At 32.2% G+C, this 22,394-nt stretch overlaps 2 protein-coding genes and 1 long non-coding RNA gene across 3 annotated transcripts; 1 reads left to right on the forward strand and 2 right to left on the reverse strand.

Annotated features, from left to right (window-relative positions):
• Positions 1-492: 492 nt before the first annotated feature.
• Positions 493-4,118, reverse strand: LOC108734948 (putative ammonium transporter 3). The gene is made up of 11 exons (XM_025973282.1): positions 3,998-4,118; positions 3,786-3,872; positions 2,697-2,895; positions 2,260-2,405; positions 1,979-2,142; positions 1,702-1,891; positions 1,039-1,109; positions 921-978; positions 784-861; positions 546-724; positions 493-504 (listed from the first exon to the last, which is right to left on the reverse strand). Exons 1-11 carry the CDS (start codon positions 4,116-4,118, stop codon positions 493-495), a joined length of 1,305 nt encoding a protein of 434 aa, XP_025829067.1.
• A 693-nt stretch (positions 4,119-4,811) lies between these two features.
• LOC108734978 (sine oculis-binding protein homolog) lies at positions 4,812-15,980 on the reverse strand. Its single transcript, XM_018466758.1, has 4 exons — positions 15,700-15,980; positions 8,952-9,090; positions 7,208-7,383; positions 4,812-5,940 (listed from the first exon to the last, which is right to left on the reverse strand). Exons 1-4 carry the CDS (start codon positions 15,775-15,777, stop codon positions 4,903-4,905), a joined length of 1,431 nt encoding a protein of 476 aa, XP_018322260.1. The 5' UTR covers positions 15,778-15,980; the 3' UTR covers positions 4,812-4,902.
• A 1,545-nt stretch (positions 15,981-17,525) lies between these two features.
• Positions 17,526-21,964, forward strand: LOC108734961. The gene is made up of 4 exons (XR_003230878.1): positions 17,526-17,606; positions 21,182-21,385; positions 21,521-21,677; positions 21,817-21,964. It is a non-coding gene; the product is annotated as an uncharacterized LOC108734961 (long non-coding RNA).
• The last annotated feature ends 430 nt before the right edge of the window (positions 21,965-22,394 follow it).

Here is a 22,394-nt window from a genome sequence, read left to right on the forward strand (position 1 = left end):
TCAGTTTCATTAAATTTTTTTGTGACATATTTGACCTGATATAAACCCAAATTTATCATACTTAATATTATATAAAGGGATAAATAGCAAGGGTGGCTGGACTTGCATTTAATTAATGATTTAATTCTGTATAAAAGTCCTTTATAATTTTTCCATTGTAAACTAATAAATATCTACATCAAATTACGTAAATTTAATCGCTTCTGAGAGATAGGCGTCTAATTAAATTCAATTTGAGTAAAAATTGTATTTTTCTTGATGTGTTTATATATGTTTTTATTTTTCATTTAATTTAATTTTCTACAAATATGTATCAAGGAAAATAACAATTTTTTTCTCAGAAACTATTATATTGGCTTAATTTTGTATAAGGGCAAAAAATTAATCACTGTACTTTAACTAACTTTGGCGAGCTTGAAATGTCGACTCAAAACTTTTTCTCTTTACACAAATTTACAATTTTTTTTATCGTGATTAAAAACAATACATATATTAGTGAAAAAACTGCAAAACAGAGCATTTTCGACACACCCAACTAGATATACCTGAGTATGTTTAATTCCATGTTCTGTTAAATCAGCTCCAATTAATTCCTCGTCTTTATCCATTCGAATTTTTATCATGAGATTGATGAACCATAATAAAAAGACAGATGTCGTAAACGCCCACAAACTTAAGCAAAGAACGCTCAAACATTGCACGCCAAGAAGGTGCCAACTTCCACCTAATAAAGAGATTAAAAAATTATTATGTGGTGTTAAATTGAATTAGTATTAAAGTCACTTTTGAGCAAACCGCTTCGTCCGTTTGTAGTGGTGAGAGGATAAGGGTTGTCAGCAAATATTCCCACCGCTATCACGCCTAAATAGTTTTGTTTAAGAAGTACATAACCAATGTATATAATTTATTCTAATACCTACCCCACATCCCTCCTACGCCGTGTACAGAACTAGCTCCCACGGGATCATCTACTCCAAACTGTTGTAGAAAACGTGCATTTTTATCAAATTCCTTTTGAGTTTATAAACATGTATTTACCTTATCAAATAACGGCATAGAAAAACAAACCAATAAGCTTCCAATTGCACCAATACAAAGTGCTTCCCATGCTGGAAATATCTCACAATCAATATAGTACGTAGGGCCTTGATTTGTTAAGGTTTGTGGAAAACGTTTAAAAAAATGATTTATTATAAAAATTAGAAGAATAAGACCTATTTTCGATTTCTAGGAAGTGAGATAACTCAACTATAAGATAGGGTGAAGTCGCTTTAAAGTAAAGTGTGCTTGCAAACGTTTAATATTGTATATAAAAAAATATATGAGTGCTGTCAGCACAGAAAAAAGTTGTATTACATAAATGAAAGTTAGTATCAGCAATTTCTTATGCTGAAGTGTACAATGTGTTGCATACCTATTTACAAAACAATTCCTTTAAATTTTAATCATTGATTACTATACATCTATTAAAAAAACCATAATGGCCTACATCAGTAACAATGCGACAACAATTGAAAAAGAATGATGGCCGACAACTGCAACAATTAGAAAAGAATGATGGCCGACACTACGTCATAGTAGAGCAATAAAAATGGCCGGGGGCAGGGGGAAGAACTAGTATGAAATTAATATTAATTATGAGAAACTTATTGTACACATATCTTAATTTTAAGGAAAAAAGCAAATGCTTTTGTAATTCACCTTGATAAAGAAAACAGCCGGCGGTTATAGAAACTAATGAACCCAAAATTCCATTTATTACATCAAGAGGGTCGGTGTTACCTTTTAATCGTATTATAGAGTAAATTAGGCTCGTACAGCCGCCCCCAAACGATGCCATTATCGTCATCACTGCCGCCCTTGCTGCGTAACTATATTTTTCACCAGTGAACTGTAAATAATGCCCTTAATTTCATACAAAATTAATTGACTAATTGTAACTTAATTAAGTAGATGATTGTTTCGATACTTCTCTTACCCCGTACGTGCTCCCTGAATTAAACGCAAGCCAACCCCACCAAAGTACGAACAACCCTAAAACAGCGTTGACGGGGGTTCCCATGGGTAATGGGCTATTTCCACTGGTATAGCGATTTGTTCTTGGCCCTAACATCAAAGCGCTCGCGTATGCTGAAAATCCGCCTACAACGAGCAATTCATATCACGTAATTTTAATTTGAAACAATAATTATTCTTTTGTTTTCTAATTAAATTTTGAAATAGGTACTTTTTATTATAATATCATTATAATTCATTTACCGACTAAGTGGACAGGTCCCGATCCAGCAATATCTACTGCCCCCATTCTTTTTAGAAACCCGTGATCGCCCCAAACCCATCCTGCAGGAATGCAGTAAACGATCGTGTTCAAAAAACTGTACAAACAGTAGGCCTTGAAATTGCACCTTAAATGTAATTGAAAAAATGTATTTCGTTTTATCAAGACATGATGCTAATGTTGAATACGGTAATAATCGGTGCAATTGCGTCGAAATCAATAAATAGTGTTATAGGATTAATTATTTAGTATCTCTTGAATAATTATTAATTAAAATAACAACGAAATACTATTTAAACAATTATAGGTATTTACAAAATATTTACACAAAAAAAAGAGTTCTTTCGCCACAATTATTATTATTCAGAGATTAGATGTTACTGATTATTGAACGAATGACTATCATAAAAAATACAACCTTTCGGCCATCGCTCCGCTAACAATGGTTGTGGCAGTAGTTGCAAAAGACATTTGAAACAAAAAAGCGGTATAGATTGATCCTTTTAATGGATCGGTAATTAAAGGGTCTATAAAAAAGTCTCCGAACGCCATAAATGGAGTGTTATAGTCGCTTCTTCCAAATGAAAAAGCATAGCCAAAAACCCAGTACGTAAATCCTTAAAAATTAAAAAAAAATCAATCTAACGCTAGAACGCAATAATATAAGTACCAAATTAACACTATTTGTTCGTTATTACTAATCTCTTAATTAATATCTTTATTTCTCCCTAATGCATATCAGCGACATAATTTCAGATTCAGATAAAAATCAGTTTTTAATCAACGTTTCGCTCATCGGATTAGGACTTTCTCAAGGTCTGCGTATTCATAATTATGATAATTATATCATGCTAGAATCATTTATTTATTTTACTTGCAAATTTTTAATTATTTTAAAAATTTCACTGGACATATTATGTAGTAAGTGAAAATTATACAGGGTGGCCACTGTTACAGTGCATATCATTGGGATATACGAACACGTAAGAGATACAGCATGGATTAAATTAGAAATTATAAAACTTTTTATATTTACATTATCGACATTGGGCATTCTAATTAAATTATCAAAAAGTTTTCAGGTCTACTCAAAATCTTATTTTTCCAATGTTCACTTTTGATTTTCTTATGAACACCATATTGGATTTTTATGCCAGTAAATACGGTAAAAAGATATGATTTCATTGATGTATCACACATTGAATTTAATTCGACTATTGGTATTACTGTTACAATTCAATCCTTTATGAAATTTCTACTTTCCATTACATCTAATACAATTCTAAAAATGTTAGCAAAATAATAATTCTAGCATGATGCCAATTATTACAATTATTAGTATGCAAACATTGAGGAAGCCTGAACCGAAGGGCGAAACGTTGGTTGATTGAAAATAGGGATTCATTTTTACCAAAATCGATTTCTGATAATTTATTTTATCAGTTTTTTTTTTTTATAATAATTAAGGTATTACTAAATGTGGTGTTAGCAATTAACAGATTTGTACCTCCCAAAACGATGTCTACCACATTTTTCATCATTATATTAACTTCGTTTTTGGTTGACACACACCCTGATTCCAGCATTCCAAATCCTTAAAAACAACAGTAATTTATCTTGATTATTTCTTTGATATTCCATAATTACGAATTTTCTTATTTTTTTGAGATACTCAAACAGTTTATTTTTATTATATTATAATGATACAAATGTACCTGCCTGTTTGCATAGTAAATATCATGAACGAACTAGTTATGATCCAACTAACATCTTCTATGTCTAAATCATATAACCATAACGTGGCTGTAGAATTAGTACAATTTACATATGGATCATCCATTTCTGTTTGAAAACTATGTTGAACTAAAGCTAATGTATCATTCCAACGATTTATACGAGTCTAAAGCAGGTAAACATCTGAATTGTTAATCTGAAAATTACCCTTTGGTCGTAGATGATCGCAATTTGCAGTATCTAGTGATATAGGAAACAATTTGTTAGATTTCTGTAAAATATTTAAATAGCTATTTTCGAAAACTGTAGCAAGTGCTACCCTTATAATGTTGTAAATGAATGATTTTTATATTTTCTGGTAGTTTACTTCAATTACGTCAAATTTCATTATTCTACTTGTAGTAAGGGGATTTACCCTCATCATCATAAGGTCGTCAGCCCCAAGGCTGGTTGGGCACGCACCTCCACTCTTTCCTATCTCGAGCTAATCTTCGCATTTCACTAAAACTAGAATTATCGACATCTACCGCTCCTAACTCCCGTTTCTGCCTCTAATATCTCTCTGACTAGACCTTCATGCCTGAGACTTACCTATCGTACCTATTCCTTATTGACTTCCAAGTACTCTATAGATAATTTAGTTGAGATAGTTAGCAAAATTATAAGTTTGTTATTTCAAAAATTGACTGAATCCTAATTTTAATATGTTTTTGGAAAGGGTTACATAAGCTTAAGACATAGAAGGAAACAGCTTTTATGAAAGCAGTTTTTGCCACTAAAATCAGAATAATAAAACGTAGGACTTTATATTTTTTATTAGATTACAGTTTGTGCTTGAAGTTTCCAATAAATTAATCGCTTATTATTATTATACACATTAAGAGAAATAATTAGGTGGAGACAGTTGTCCTTTTGGCTCTCAGTTGCAAACTTTTCCGTTTTACTTCCAAAATCTTTTTCCTTTTCTTTAGAGATCTCAGTCTTAAGTTCTGTGGCTTTTGGGGACATTCTTTGGCAGTTGCGGGACTACTGAAACCATTTTTTTCTTCTAACAATTCTTCTACATTCAAATTTCGAATAATAGTTTGCTCACATCCGTCTTCCAATAAATCTTTTTTATCGGGAGATTTATTATTATAATTATTACAACTACTCAAATTTAATAACTTGTCGTTATCATCGATGATTGTTTTGCCGTCAGTTTTTGGTAATTCTTTATCGTAGTTATTGTTTTTTGGAGGTTCTTTATTTGGGATCAGCAACTTGCTGTCAAAAGGTATGGGAATAGGCAAAGGAACTGGGACGAAAATGGGATAAGGGACCAAAACTGTTACCGGAGGAAGTGTAGTACTCCTTGGGATGATCGATGTTTGTGACTTATTGTCGAAGGTTTCGGAAATTTTGTCATAAAACAGTTTAGAATTAGTAGATTGATGAGGTGGTTGGGTTTCTTCCAAATTGTTGGTGCTTTTGTGTATATATGGTTGCTTGATTCTGAGATCTTGGGGACAGTCGTTCCATAAACTTTTACTGTCTGGTGATGTAGTACAGGAATTATCTGGAAGTGTACGTTTCCTTTTCTTTTTCTGCGTAGTGGCACTCTTCTGTCTCTTACTACTACTATGAAAAGTACCGTTTTCCGTTTTTTGCTCTATCAATTTCGAAGGATGAACTAATGAGATCAGTGGGAGGGGGGATGTTTGAACGTCGTCCTTTGTGATCCACGGCGGCGGAGATGCAGATAGGGCGTCGTCTTGCCTGCTGTCTCTCAGCCATAAATCTGGCGTAATGAGAACTCCTGAAGACTTCGCATTTTCTGGAACGTGAGGGTGCATTTTTAAGTGTGCCTTCGTTTCTCGACAGAATATATGCATTTTGTATTGGTTGAGACATTTGTCGGAGCAAAATTGAAGCTGAGAGGCACCATCCTGAAAAAACACAACCGTTACTGAATAACTTTCGAATACATTTCGGTTGATGTATAATTTTATTTATTTCTAATTCCCTGAAAGTGCTGCTGAAGAACAAAATTTAAATTAGTTTTATTTTTTAATATTCATAACACAGGTCTGCGAAATTTCGTTTTGAATAGTTTTTTTTCTTAAATTGTTAATATTTGTCGCAATTGTCTTATAAGTAATAGAAAACGATAATTATATGGTATATACCACGTCAGATTAATCCATAAATGCTCAGAGAACCATTTTAACCCTTGCCACGTTATTTGTGTGACGAAAAAGTATTCGATAACTAGTGTTTCTATGTTTTTAACGATGCTCTTTTCGATGGTGTTGGTTAAAAATACCTTCGACAATATTAAAGCATGGAAAGATCGAAAATAGGTAAAAAAAAACGTGATTTTTGAATTGACTTTTTTCTTACTCTTAAAAAGTAATTTTTTGTGTCCTTACGATTTTTTTATATGCTTAAAACCTATATAGATCATAACCTAGGTATATAAACATGAAATAATCACCGTTGGTCAAGCTGAAATGCCTTTACAAACTGTTTGATCAAACCAAGTTTAATGTAAAGTGGTGGAAGCAATACTTTCTTCTTTCAAACTTGTATTGATGACATTTTTCGCTCCGACTTCCAATTGCATTCTAATTTGGACATAAAAATACCGAATAATTATGATTTTGATTTACCATAAGTCCACTGTAACACATAACCGGCATATTTATCGTAACCCAGTGTTTATCTTGGTGACACAACTATTGTATATTGTCCGCAAATGTAAAAAAATACATTTGAATTGTTTTTACAACTTCGAGAAGCTATAGTTAATCTTTTATTACACGTTAATATTATATCTCTCAATAGTGGCGCGCTATAAACTATTTTTTTTTTCAGGCGGTGTAAACGACGATAGTTACCTTCAGACTATCTATAAAAAAAATGTGACGTGATACGTTAAAACAAAGTTTATATTTGCAAAATATAGACCAACATTTATATGCTTAAGATAAATTTATACAAAAAACTTTTTTATCGCAGACCTGTGAATTAGAAGACAGTGATTGATACAATATCGATTTTTAAATCTAAAATCGCGCAATTCTTTTACTAGTAGCTGCAATTATTTCAAATCGTTGACTTCATGTCGAAAATTCATTTAATTAAAATGAAACATAAATTTTCATTACATTAGAAACGTGCGAAATGTGATGTTTATTTAATGTGTTCGATTACCTGAAAGTCGACATACGATATGGTATGTCTGACATGCCTGCACCAATCGCAGGTCTTATTCTTTTTAAAATTCGCCCTTCTCGATTGCGAAAAACAAAGTTCGGAGCAAAACACAGCACCCGCTGACGAAATAGCTTTATTATCGTCAACCACATGACTACACCAGTCGCAACTTCCTACAACAGATTAAAAAATTAATTGATACTTTCATTAAAAATAACAGACAGAAACAGGCATTTTAATTAAAAAAAGTTTGTGACATTCGCAAATTTTGTTTGAAATATTTATTTATTGTTATGTAGATACTTTTTTAAAGTAGTCGGCTCGAAATTTCATTTACAGTGAAAGTTAAAGCGTTTTCATTGACATCATTATGGTCGTCAGTCCTAAGACTGCTCGGACACGCACCACCACTCTTTCCTATCCTGAGCTAACCTTCCCATTTACCTAAAACTGCAACATCCCACATCCTTAACTATTTATGAACTCTAATCCAATCTAAGTCTAACTCTACTCCTCTTAATTGCTGTTTCCGCTTCTAATATGTCTCTAACTAGTCCTTCGTTCCTGAGAAGGTGTCCTACCTCTTTATCTGGCTTATTTCTTATTGACTTCCAGGATGTTCTCCTATTCATTCTAATACCTCTTTGCACCCCTACAGCGCTGCACTCCAAATATACACCTTCAAATTTCGTTAATTACTACATAAGTTTTATTTCGTTTTGATTTTACTTTTCACATCTCGACCGGAGTACCTTAACATCAATTGCAATTTCACTTTACAATATCCAAATAGACTAAATGTCTTTACAACCTTTTGTTATGAAGATAACGTTTCATTCTTAGTGGTAGATAAAGCCTTTAAGAATCAGACTACTCTTTCAGCTTTTGTTTTCAATAGTTTATTATGCATTATCATACTCTTTTAAATCATTCATCGGTCAACCAATCCTCCAACTGCGACACACAGTCCGAAAATCTTGGAAAATACGTATACGTGTAGATGTATTACAATTAGATCAAACTATCGACTTGCGCACGCATTGTCTAATATTACACGCGTTCCAAAAATAACATTCGTATCATCTTACAGGCCAAAACGGTGTCCAAGAAAAAAAAATCTGTAGACGCCTTGTCTTCAATTCCATATTTTACTCTCACGTACTACGCCAAAATATACGCAAAAAGCTAACCTGCATCGTTTAACAGCAATCCAATATTCACATACTGAATGACAGACACATTAAACACAATTTGAAACCTTTCGTACAATATTATGCCAACTCACTACCGATTAATTGTGTTTATTATTGTTGGAAGCAGAAACATTCTGTCCTCGTACTGAAGAAGTCAAATTTTAGCGAAACAACCGTCAGTTTCATTTGATTCAGCTTTTAATTAAGTTAACTCCAAATTAACACTTCGAAACACAACGTTTGAGTTACAGAATCGCAATTGACCACACTGTGCCTTCATCAAGCGGTGGTCAATAAATATTTTGTAACTTGACGTTGTTTTTCTATGTGAATTGAACTTTAATCGTTAAACATTTAAAAAGCATGAAAATTAGTTAGTGTTTACATTCTCTTTCGGTTTACCTAAATTTTTTTAAAATCATTTATTATTATCTGAAAAAATTTAGTACAGATATCCATTATTTGGATGAACTTTTATCTAAAAATTACCCTATCCCTATATGAACTACATGTACTAAAAAATGTTAAATGTAAAGAGCTCTTTTTACCGGAATATTTTGGAGAGTCTGGACCGGAACTGGTGCTACCATTTTGCGAACAATATGGGATCATTTTTGGTTTTCCTTTTCGTCTATTTTCATAACCGTACCATCCAAGTAATTCGTTCATTGTTGATTCAGCGTATTCCTGAAAACGTAATAATTACCATGTAATACTAATTAGTAACTTCAAGCAAAAAATAACAAGCTGTATGGTGTACTGGAATATCTGATAGGAATGAAGTTTCTTACGCTAATCCACAAATATTAATTGTAATTAATGGTCAAGTATTTTGGAAAAAGCGTGACAAACATCTAAAATGTGCATTCCGAAGATGCTATCTGGTCGCAATATTTCGAAATTGCAAATTTAGGACTGTCGTTTTTACCAACAGATTAGCTTCATACGCCTTTTAAAATGACTCTTATTGATACATTCACGAAAAAATATAATAATCTTTGCAAGATGTAAGTAATAGGGAGAATGATGTCCACTAACGCGTTCGATTTTTGACCAATAGTGGACAACACATCCGAATTTTAACCAGCGTTTCTAGACCTAAGGAAATTTTCCTAGACATAAAGAATTTGAAACTAGCTTACCGAAAAATGGATTTTTATCTAGTCTGTAACATAGTTTATGTTTTGTGCCAAATGAATTCATGTTGTTTAAAGGTTATTTGCTCTTAGAAATTTTCTTAAAAGTGCATTTTGGAACATATTTGCTATAGAGTTAAATATTTTGACACAATTCGAAAAACAGTTTCTGTTATTAGTAACTCCTCGCGTTTGTCATGTACAAAGCCCATTTACCCTATATATATATATATATACATTTATGTATTGTAAGTCCATATACATATGAATGCTCATAAAAGATATCCAATATATACACCCGATACTTAATAACTGATATCGTATGGCAGACACCCTGATCCATTTCCCTGCCTGCTTATATCTACAGGGTGGTTTAGCAGGAATGAAACAGTGTAAAACTGTAGATTCTATACACATATAAGAAAAAAATTGGTACTAATTGATGCTAATCTACGGCCTTAATTTAGCCGGTGTACGGTTAGGGTAATTTTGGAAGAGATCGTGCACCGGGTGAGTTGGAACATTTCAATTTTCAGGACAATAGTTGAGCTGTTAGTCAACAGCAGTAGTTCACATGTGTTACATCATAGGCTAAAGATTTTGGCGTTAAAGCGTATAAAGGGTAAGTTATGCACAAAAATAGGTTTGAGAGGACCTAAAAATAAATTGAGCCATGTAAACAAGTTGAAGTATTTCATATTTTTGTGGGTGTTTTAAGATTAAAGTTGTTGTAGGAATTGTTGAAGTTATAATAAGGTATTTAGCGAAAATTACATATGACGACTAGCCTGTAAAATTGGGAAAGATGGTACAGTAACTTTTCGGGAGATATAGTTTGTGTACCATGTCTCGTAGAATACAAAAGTATGCTACTTTATCATCCGTGTAGGAAGAGATAGTTATTCAGCAACTAGCATGCTAGGTTCAGGTAGATACGGGTAAAGTTCAAAAAGCAATTCAAGAAAATGGTACCCCAGGAACCATGTTAGACAAATTTAATGCCGTACCAGGCACATCTTCCACAGGTATTGAAAAGGCTAGGAAGCGTTTGAACATCATCGGAATACAATGATAAACGAAAAGGTGCTAGAGAATCAAAACATGCGAAAGCAAGACAGATGGTTATGAACCGAATGACGAAGATTAAACCAAAGAAGAAAATGAGAAAGGTAGTGAAGAAAGCGGTTGCAAATGAGTCAATAACGGATGACGATAATTTAGGACTCTACAGGAATCTAGTGATAGCCTTTCTGAAGATGACTTACCCTGCTTTCACACAGACGGTTTTCTAACGGCAACCGTGCCGTGCCGTGCCGTAATTTCATTTTGCTTTGCGTTCACACTGCACACGGTTTTTCACGGTTTAGTTTTGTTTTGATACATGACCAAAATGGACGAAAGAAAAAAACGCATGTTGTTACTAATGATATGGCATAATCGCAGAAAAACACAAAAAACAAGAAGATTTTGGATTCATCCACTACTTGAAAACAGACAATTGATGGGTGAACTTGTAACATTATTTCATGAGCTACGAGAGGATAGCTCCAAATTTTTTAATTATTTTCGAATGTCCATTAGGAGTTTCGATGAATTATGCGTAAAATTGCAAGATGATTTAAAAATTAGTAATAGTCATCAAAATTAATTGACAATGATTACGCTTTATTTAATATCAAGAGGGAAATAAAAAAAAATTGAGTATCAATCAGAAAACAATCTATCAGAAATAGAAAAAGGTTTTCCTTTCTGTTATGTAACGCTTTGATACCAAAAGAAATCAAATTATTAAAGTTTTCACTGTCTAGCTTATAAGAGATAAAAGAAGATTGTAATATATATCTGTACAAAACCTTGTTTCTTCAAAAATATCCGAGAAAATTTAAATGCTCATATTCAATATATCCTTTGTATTATCTTCCCCAATGATATATTATTAAGAAAGGAGGTAAATTTTTCTTAATTATATAATCTCTACCGATGCTTGGAGTAAGATTTTTACCTTGATAAAGACACTGTTCCAAATATTTTCACAGAGAATAATAATAATAATAGAAAGACAGATACAAAAGAATTCGAGTAGAAATATTTACAAAAGGGTGTAATATAATGTTTAGTCAAATATATGTTTTAAATTAAATATAGCGGTGTTATTATCCGCCACACTATATAATTTCTTCTGTTAACTGCACAATTCAGAGAGAAAAACGATCCTGAAAACAATTTTTGCCGTGTGAACACACGGCACGTGTGAATACTTCTATACACTTGCTTGTCTCACTGTTGCCGTGCACGGCTACGGCGCCGTGCCGTTGCAGTCCTCATGCCCTGCTGCGACGCAGCCGTGCACGGCTACGGCAACAAACCGTGCTGTGTGAAAGCTTGCATATAAACCAATGTATTACTATTATACACGGCACGGTTGCCGTGCACGGCCACGGCAAAAAACCGTCTGTGTGAAAGCAGGGTGAGTGCAGTGCCTCCAATGCGATGGTTTCATGTAGAACTGTTCAAAGTATGTCAGTTTTTATGACATATGCGGAAGGGGTTTATGTCGGAAAAATCATTAAATGTCAGGCTTTTTTAGTGAACCATATCTATTTTTTCAAGAATACGTTTATTTTTATGATATATTGATATAACAGTTTTATTCATGTTACTGTTTAAATGAAGAATATATTTTTTAGTGTGTTATCATTATTTCTGAAGTTATAGTAACTTGAAGTAAAATGTCCCAACTCACTCGGAATTACCCTAACACTACTTTATTTAAACAACTAGGCTTGTTCACTTATTTGTTTATGTTAATCGGTCCTTCTAGAACTTACTAAAACTATTACCTACTAAAGATTCTTAATTCTCACCTTCAGTAAATTCTGAATTTAAAGTCTGTAGAAGTACTTTCTTTCATTATAGAGAGTTTTGTTATCTATTTTACAAACGAATCTACTAATTAAAGAAAATTTAGTGTGTCTGGCTCAACACCCTACACTTATTTAACAATCAATATTTTTTTCATGAAATCACATAATTTTGACGTATAGAATGTGGTGCATTTGTCCAGTGTTCGCTCTTTATAAATCACCCAGTATAGTTCCATGCTCCATCCACCGCAGTTAGACTAGTCTCAAATATCAGCTCTGTGCTGCGCTATTAATAACATTTATAATTAAAATTCAGGATAATGCGAAATGAGCAACGGTTTTCTGGCAATGCGAGCCTCACTGATATTGTATCCGTAAAACATAATACTTTGTATACACGATACCTTCCACTTACACCCAGAAATCGATTCAACGACGGAAAGAACACCCATTAAAAAAAAGTATAGATTCTTATATGTATATATACATCATACAATCCTCCATTATTAGAAATTACAAATCATCTCTGCCACAATTGTATCAGAAAAATTACATTTTTATTTCCATGCACATTATGTAGCTATCAAATATTTTCGAAAACTTTTTCAATGTATGTAATGTTAAGTTCGGTGAGTTTCTTCTTTTTGTAATACTCCTACGTTTTAAAAAAATATGGCGGCCGGTCGCCATATTAAATTTTGTATCGCTGTAGAGTCCGGCGTACCGTGTAGATGTGTGTTTTAAAGATGAAGGTTTTCCAACATATTATAAATTAATGCGTTTCTTGTGATGACGTAGTGGAAATAATTACAAAGTAGCGAAAATGGCAACGGTACGATTTTTAATGATGAAATTTAAAACTGCTTAAATTGGAAAAAAAAAGAGAAAAGAAAATCAAATCATTAAGTATATATTTTACTAATGTGTGTAATCAAAACTTTTGTGAGATTAACGGTTTGTGACCTGTATTAACAAAATCCATTTTTCAAGAGTTTCTACCCATATATTGTGCTATTCCTCATTATTGCACGTTACCATGTAGAGACCATGAATGGTTTTCCCTTATCGGTGCCATATTGTTCTATTCCTTCCATTTGACAGATCCCAATATTCGTTGTTTATGTTTGTGTTACTTAACATTAGTGCGACTTTCCGAGTAACACATAATTATTATTATTAGTGCCATTTCGTCGTTTTACAAACCCACTGTATATTTAGCATCCGAACAATACCGTATACGACTTAATAGCTGGAAAAGCGGTTTCACTTACAAGAACGCAATTCGCTTTATGATTTTAACCACAGCTCATGTATTTTTTACAACCATACACACACATACCAACGTATGTATACCAACAGAGAAACTAAGGAATCATTGTACTGTAAAACAGATATATATACTTATACAGGGTGGAATTAAATGTACGTTAAAATTCAAGAAAAAATAAATACTAATTTCTAATCTAGACGTAGACGTTTCAAACTTTATTAAAAAAAAAAAAAAAACAAGACCATCCAAATATTGAAAAAATTAATTTACCTATTGAAGCAAAAAATGTCAAATTAGATTAAAATTTTAGGGTACGAAAAAGAATTGCAATTGGCTACTTTCTTTAAATCCTTATTTGGTCAACCGAAAAGTATTGACTGTTGCTTAAAATATTAGTAATAATCAATTTAACAATTTGTTACCCGCTGACTACCTATATGAAGCTAAAAAGACAAAATTATATTTCTTACAAATTAGTTGCAAAGTAGAACCTTTTAAGACTTATTCGGTCTTGATCATGGTCTTTTTCAAATATTTCTAGTTTTGGTCGTTCTGATATTGTCTTGGTCGTGGGTATTAAATCTTGGTCATGCTCATTTAATCTGATCTATTGACTTCAACAGAGTCCTCTGTTCTCCTATTCTATCTTATATCTCTTAATTTATTACCTTCTACACTAAACAATCGTTTTCGTATTTCTAAATTATCCGTTCGCGAGCATAGAAGTGACTTCTTTTTATTGAAGGCTGCGCTATCCTCTGCTTTATATCTCTAACGCAAAAATTACTTTTTAGCGAACAAAACAGAACAAGTTTCTTTTTTTTTCTGTATTTAATATTAAAATCTGNTTTCAGCCTGTCGCACTGTTCTCTTGAAGGACAACCCAGTTTGAAATGGATCAAGCAAAGGATAATTCGCCTGAAGAAATGGTAAGTCCTCTACTATTTGAAATATTTTCTTTTTAACTTTTGAATAGGGTTGTAAATTAATTTTCATAGTGTTGGTCTGTAGCGTCGCAAAGTGACATCTATTTCAAGTTTCAAATATTTCATGTCATTCATCATACTGTTACAAACTTTATTTTGGAAATTCAACTAAGGTTTTCCATGCACCAATGTATGCTCTTTCTGACTTTTAAAACGGATTTGAATAAAATAAAAAGGATTTGTCTTGTTCATTCGGTCTTGGTCTGACTAATATAAACACAGTCTTTTTTTACTCATTACTACATTTTATAATTATAATTTTTTTTTACGATCGACTTTGTGTCAAGGTTTGTCCACCCAGTATAAAGACTGTTTTAAGGATTTACAACAGTGCGTTATATCTGTATAATGTGTACATGTAATATAAATGTACCTATATGTATGTATTATATAGTGACGACGACGTTAGGAACGAAGCTAGCTGATGCTTGATAGGGATAGGTAGGTGTCTTGTTACCAGCCATCTGCGATCCGACACCGGGGATCAAATTGCCGATTCATGTTACTCGTTGTACCGAATTAAACCCGAGCTATATTACTCCGAATAAGAAGAAATATCATTCCACTTTGACTTTTTTTCTATTTTTTTTTTTAAACTTTTGCTCTAGTACTATATTCCTTTAATGCTTTCAGAATTAAAAAACAATGTTCCTCTTATGTAATAACAATTCTTCCTGTGTTAATTCTATGCCAAAAAAACACGCCGGTGTCAAATTTTTGGTCAAAATGTGTCGAACAAAACAAAAATGAATATTAATAATCAATTCAATTATTTGATTATTAATAAGCATTTGTAACAATTTATGGAATTTATACAAAAAATTGTTTATAGTAATTATCAAAAACAACAAAAAGTCAGTTAATAGTTAATATTAAAATCGTACTTTGTAAATGTTAATAGACAAACAGAAATCCTTTAAGTATTTTTTTGACTTGTTTTGATTCGGGTTAAAATATTTCTATAGTAGTTAGATAGGTGCTATACAACTGCGTATTTTATGAATGCAAACAGTAGCAAAACAGAAAAAAGTGTGACATACATTAATATCTTCATCACTATTTTCCACTTTAATCTCATATTTGTCGGTCAATCGGTTTCGATCACTATTAATATCCATTTATTTCCGAAGTATCGGATCGCGCAATTCCAATATGTCTATCACAACATTCAGACACAAAAACAAAAGAGTAGTTCGTGTGTGTATGTATTGATGTGTGTATTTATAATTCGTTGCTGATGCTAACGAATAGCAACCAGACACAAAATAACAATTAGAAACAAATGAACTTTAGCGCTTCGCACCACACAGGGCACTGTCACAACATGCAAGTATTTTTGTACTCTAGCAAAGTGAAATATGTTCCCGCCAGACCGATTTAAAATTAGCATGCGCGCATCGCAGTAGGCAATGCGCCGTTTACAACTTTGAGTTACAATCATTGTTAGTACATGTACAGTTAATCTTCAAATAATTGAGCTTTAGTAATTAAATATTCAAAAGAATATAAAACATTTATTCAATAAATGCAAAGCTTACTATGCTTAACTATAAAATATTCATTTGATTCAGCTTTTAATTAAGTTAACTCCAAATTAACACTTCGAAACACAACGTTTGAGTTACAGAATCGCAATTGACCACACTGTGCCTTCATCAAGCGGTGGTCAATAAATATTTTGTAACTTGACGTTGTTTTTCTATGTGAATTGAACTTTAATCGTTAAACATTTAAAAAGCATGAAAATTAGTTAGTGTTTACATTCTCTTTCGGTTTACCTAAATTTTTTTAAAATCATTTATTATTATCTGAAAAAATTTAGTACAGATATCCATTATTTGGATGAACTTTTATCTAAAAATTACCCTATCCCTATATGAACTACATGTACTAAAAAATGTTAAATGTAAAGAGCTCTTTTTACCGGAATATTTTGGAGAGTCTGGACCGGAACTGGTGCTACCATTTTGCGAACAATATGGGATCATTTTTGGTTTTCCTTTTCGTCTATTTTCATAACCGTACCATCCAAGTAATTCGTTCATTGTTGATTCAGCGTATTCCTGAAAACGTAATAATTACCATGTAATACTANCACAGTCTCTGTATGAGAGACTCGAACGATAAAATTGTTAATTCAGAGATTCGAGTCTCTCGCAGAGAGACTGAATGAATAAAACTGGAAAATTGAGAGACTGGAGTCTCTAGTAGAAAGACTGGGATCTCTGAAATATGTTGAACTTAGAAAATTTTAACCATGTCTATCGAGACACCACTTATTGAGAAATTCGAGTCTCGTTCAGAGACGCTAAACAGTTTTTTTGACAGTCTCTCTCAGCGACACCAGAATATTTATTTTTTATAGCATTTTTACATTTAGTAATATACATTTATTGAAGGACACGTCGTCTTAAATGACACATATAATATTTTTAAGCATCTATATTTTACCCCTTATTTTCCCTATCCCCCGGAAACAGTATTTTTTGTTCTTTTATGTGCCTCTGGCAATGTATGAACAAGGTTGAGTAGTGAAGGTGTGAAATTGACCACATAAACCTAATTTTTCTATCCCCCGGGAACTGTATTTTTTTTCTGGATAAAAGGTACCCTATGATATTTTCTGTACTTAGTTCTGTATGGCCCGACACAGTGCATTAAAAGTCGTGATTATAAATAGAACTAAATTCCCATTAAGTTGTTGTAAGAGAGATTATAGGGATTGTCCTAGGCACCATTTATTTATTAAAACTACTTATAAGAAGGAAATATTAATAGAGTTATTAAAAAAAATTAATGTAACACAGTAACAGTTTATTTCGTAAAAAAGATTTATATTCTTTTTCTACTAGTGATTTCAATATTGTTTCAGCCTGTCGCACTGTTCTCTTGAAGGACAACCCAGTTTGAAATGGATCAAGCAAAGGATAATTCGCCTGAAGAAATGGTAAGTCCTCTACTATTTGAAATATTTTCTTTTTAACTTTTGAATAGGGTTGTAAATTAATTTTCATAGTGTTGGTCTGTAGCGTCGCAAAGTGACATCTATTTCAAGTTTCAAATATTTCATGTCATTCATCATACTGTTACAAACTTTATTTTGGAAATTCAACTAAGGTTTTCCATGCACCAATGTATGCTCTTTCTGACTTTTAAAACGGATTTGAATAAAATAACCAAAAGGACTTACCACAATAACCTTAACAATTTAAAACCTGCAGTTACTGGGGTCAGTTCTTTTGCTTATTTTATTATTTTCATGCCGCAGTCTTCTTTTTTATATATTGAACGGATTTGAAATTACACATTAAATACACCAGCTACCGGGTCGCAAATTGCACATGTTGTTAGGAAACCGAAGGAACTTTAAATATTTAAGGCCATTTCTGCCACTGTTGCAAACTTTACCATGGAAATTCAATTAAGGCATTCTATGAAACAATATAATATTCAGTATGTTTCAAAATAGATTTCTAATTAAACCTTCAATAGACGAGCAAGGGCGTCGCAGAGTGAAGTAAATGTTTTCATCATATCGAAGAAAATTCAAATTTTCGCGGGCATTTTGGACGCTGTTTCATAATTTATTTTTAAAATTCAATCAAGTGTTCCATGCATCATGATATGGTGTTTCTGATATTTAAAAGGTATTAAAAATTAACCTTAAATAGATGAGAGAGAGCGTCGCAAAGTGACGTGTGTTTTTGAAATTCACCAATGCGTTCCATAAATCACATCAGATTTTTTCCGAAATTTACAACGGATTCAAAATTGAACTATAGACCAGATATGGCGTCGTAAAGTTTCGTGGATCTTTATCATATCGAAGAAAATATAAATATTCGCGAGCATGTTTGATGCTATTACAAGCTTAATTTTTAAAATTCAACTAGCGCTTTCTATGGAGCAAGGTATGCTCTTTCTGACTTTCAAAAGAAATTTGAAATTAAACGTTAAATAAACGAGCTAGGGCGACGTTTAGTAACGTACGTCTGGTTTTATGATATCCAACAAAATTTAAATTTTCGCGGGCATTTTTGACGTTGTTACANCAAATATTTCATGTCATTCATCATACTGTTACAAACTTTATTTTGGAAATTCAACTAAGGTTTTCCATGCACCAATGTATGCTCTTTCTGACTTTTAAAACGGATTTGAATAAAATAACCAAAAGGACTTACCACAATAACCTTAACAATTTAAAACCTGCAGTTACTGGGGTCAGTTCTTTTGCTTATTTTATTATTTTCATGCCGCAGTCTTCTTTTTTATATATTGAACGGATTTGAAATTACACATTAAATACACCAGCTACCGGGTCGCAAATTGCACATGTTGTTAGGAAACCGAAGGAACTTTAAATATTTAAGGCCATTTCTGCCACTGTTGCAAACTTTACCATGGAAATTCAATTAAGGCATTCTATGAAACAATATAATATTCAGTATGTTTCAAAATAGATTTCTAATTAAACCTTCAATAGACGAGCAAGGGCGTCGCAGAGTGAAGTAAATGTTTTCATCATATCGAAGAAAATTCAAATTTTCGCGGGCATTTTGGACGCTGTTTCATAATTTATTTTTAAAATTCAATCAAGTGTTCCATGCATCATGATATGGTGTTTCTGATATTTAAAAGGTATTAAAAATTAACCTTAAATAGATGAGAGAGAGCGTCGCAAAGTGACGTGTGTTTTTGAAATTCACCAATGCGTTCCATAAATCACATCAGATTTTTTCCGAAATTTACAACGGATTCAAAATTGAACTATAGACCAGATATGGCGTCGTAAAGTTTCGTGGATCTTTATCATATCGAAGAAAATATAAATATTCGCGAGCATGTTTGATGCTATTACAAGCTTAATTTTTAAAATTCAACTAGCGCTTTCTATGGAGCAAGGTATGCTCTTTCTGACTTTCAAAAGAAATTTGAAATTAAACGTTAAATAAACGAGCTAGGGCGACGTTTAGTAACGTACGTCTGGTTTTATGATATCCAACAAAATTTAAATTTTCGCGGGCATTTTTGACGTTGTTACAAAATTTATTTTGGCAATCCAATCAAGGTATTCCATGCATTAAGATGTGCTGTATCTGAATTTAAAGGCGGATTTAAAATTAAACATCAAATAGACGAAGGAGCGCTTTAACGCTCTGTGGAAGAAATAATTAAAATTCGAGTTCGTCGCTTGATCTAACGTTGAAGTCTCTCGGCTTTTCTTACTATAACTTCGAAAATAGAGTTCATCTCAAATTTTTTTTAGACAAAAGTTACTTTACCATTAAAAACCTAGCCTATGAAGTAATTTTTGGTACCTCAGAATAGCTCTTTAATGATATAAGGTTACTTAAATGCTTGTTATTTCAAGACTACACCTAGACACCTTTCATAAAGGTATTGACTCGTTGTGAAATAACTAAATGAAAATCTGCATATCTCTTTATGTTTATGAAAACATGAAATCATTGTTGAATTAGGAATTTCTAATTATAAATAAGCAAACAAATTTATCTTATACAACAAAATAAAATTAGTACTATCCACCAAAATGCTTGTATTTACTTTAAAATATGTGGCTGACAGAATATTTTACAACGACTAAACCATTTACTTGGGTTGCAGTTCGAATAATTTGAAAAGAAATAATTACAATTCAGGTTCGTCGCTTGATCTAACGTTGAAGTCTCCGAGGTTTTTTCGTTCTAGCTCCGAAATGAGAGCCTATCTAAAAAGTTGTTTCGGATAAAAGATACTCCAACACCAAATTACTAATTGATAGAGAAACTTTTGTTACGGTAAAAGTGACATTTAAAGCTGTAGAGTCGTTTATACACCTGCAATTCTAAACATTAGTATAAACGAAAAGTATGTTACCAATTTAGAAACTTAATTAATGAAAATCGTTCTAATATTTTAAAAAGATAATCGACTACGACCTCTCGTCGTACTATTATGCGAGGATAAAGGTTGGGAAAGTGCAAACTAAAGAGCACATATATTTTATAAAAGTAGTAAACTAATAAGAAAATGCATCAAATTTAACCAAGGCGTTCTGGTCTTGATTACAAAATTGATTTTAAATTAAACTTTACCTATGATAGTCTAGCTAGTCTAGCTTCTACAATAAGAATTTAAAGTTAAATTTTCACGGGTATTTTCTATACGTCAAAGACTTTTCTATACCAATTGACTTTACAATGAATGTAAACCAGAGCATTCCGTGCAGATCAAACTATGGTCCTTCCAACTGGTAAAAGATATTTTAGATTGATTTAAATAATAGACCAACTACGGCGTCATAAAGCGACGGTTGTTAATATTATAGCGGTAATTTAAATTTTTGCGAGCTATTTTAACAATATGAGAAATGTTGTTTTGAAAATTAAGGGGAAATTGAACGGTTATGTTTAATCATAAGGGTAAAAATTTTGATTTTCGTAAATGTACGTGTGTACTATATGTATAAGTTGTTTTCTTTTAAACTTTATTTTATGTATCAATTGTTCTTTGTTTCAGAAATTTCCAAAGGTCAATTTGGTTCTGTTAGTAATACAGGGTGTTATTTCAGAAACTCCTACAAATTTATTTGGTTCTGATAATATAGGAAGTGCAGGAAATGGCTTTATGAATGAGAAGCAAATTCCATCGAAAGCTTTGAAGGTTTTACCCACCTGTACATAGTTGAGCTGGAATTGAGTTCTACAATTTCCATCATGATGAGTACGTATAATAGACTATTTAGAATCCTTTATTTTTACTACGACCAATAAATGTATATCAAAAATAACAGTATGAGATTTTAATTTTGAAAAGGGTATTTAATATTTTATTATTAATTGTTCCTTGTTATTTCAGAAATTGCTACAGATTTGTTCGATTCTGGCAATATGGGAAGGACAGGAAATGAATGACAAGCAACATTCATCGAAATCTATTAAGGTTTTGCCATGGTTAGACTATCTACCTACGTTGTTGTGCTGGAATGAATTTCTACAATTTTCCATCATGTTGAGTACGTATTTTGGACTATTTAGCTTCCTTTATTTTTAATATGACCAATAAATGTATATAAAAAATAACAGTATGTGATTTTAACTTTGAAAAAGCTATTTAATGTATTATTAGTAATTAATTGTTCTTTGTTGTTTCAGAAATTCCTACAGACTTGTTCGGTTCTGGTAGTATACCATATTAGGAATAAGTGGAAATGGGTTTATGAATGAGAAGCAATATTCTTTGAAGGTTTTACCATGGTTGAAGTGTCCACCTACGTCGTTGGGCTGGAATGGAGTTCCACACTGGTGAGTACGTATAATTGACTATTTAGCATCTTTTATTTTTACTACGACTTATATGTATATAAAAAATAACAGTATGTGATTTTAACTTTATGAAGGATATTTAATATATTAGTAATTAATTGTTCTTTGTTGTTTCAGAAATTCCTACAGACTTGTTCGGTTCTGGTAGTATACCATATTAGGAATAAGTGGAAATGGGTTTATGAATGAGAAGCAATATTCTTTGAAGGTTTTACCATGGTTGAAGTGTCCACCTACGTCGTTGGGCTGGAATGGAGTTCCACACTGGTGAGTACGTATAATTGACTATTTAGCATCTTTTATTTTTACTACGACTTATATGTATATAAAAAATAACAGTATGTGATTTTAACTTTATGAAGGATATTTAATATATTAGTAATTAATTGTTCTTTGTTGTTTCAGAA

Source organism: Agrilus planipennis, unplaced genomic scaffold, assembly GCF_000699045.2.
Source record: "Agrilus planipennis isolate EAB-ADULT unplaced genomic scaffold, Apla_2.0 scaffold92, whole genome shotgun sequence".
Classification (NCBI taxonomy): domain Eukaryota; kingdom Metazoa; phylum Arthropoda; class Insecta; order Coleoptera; family Buprestidae; genus Agrilus; species Agrilus planipennis.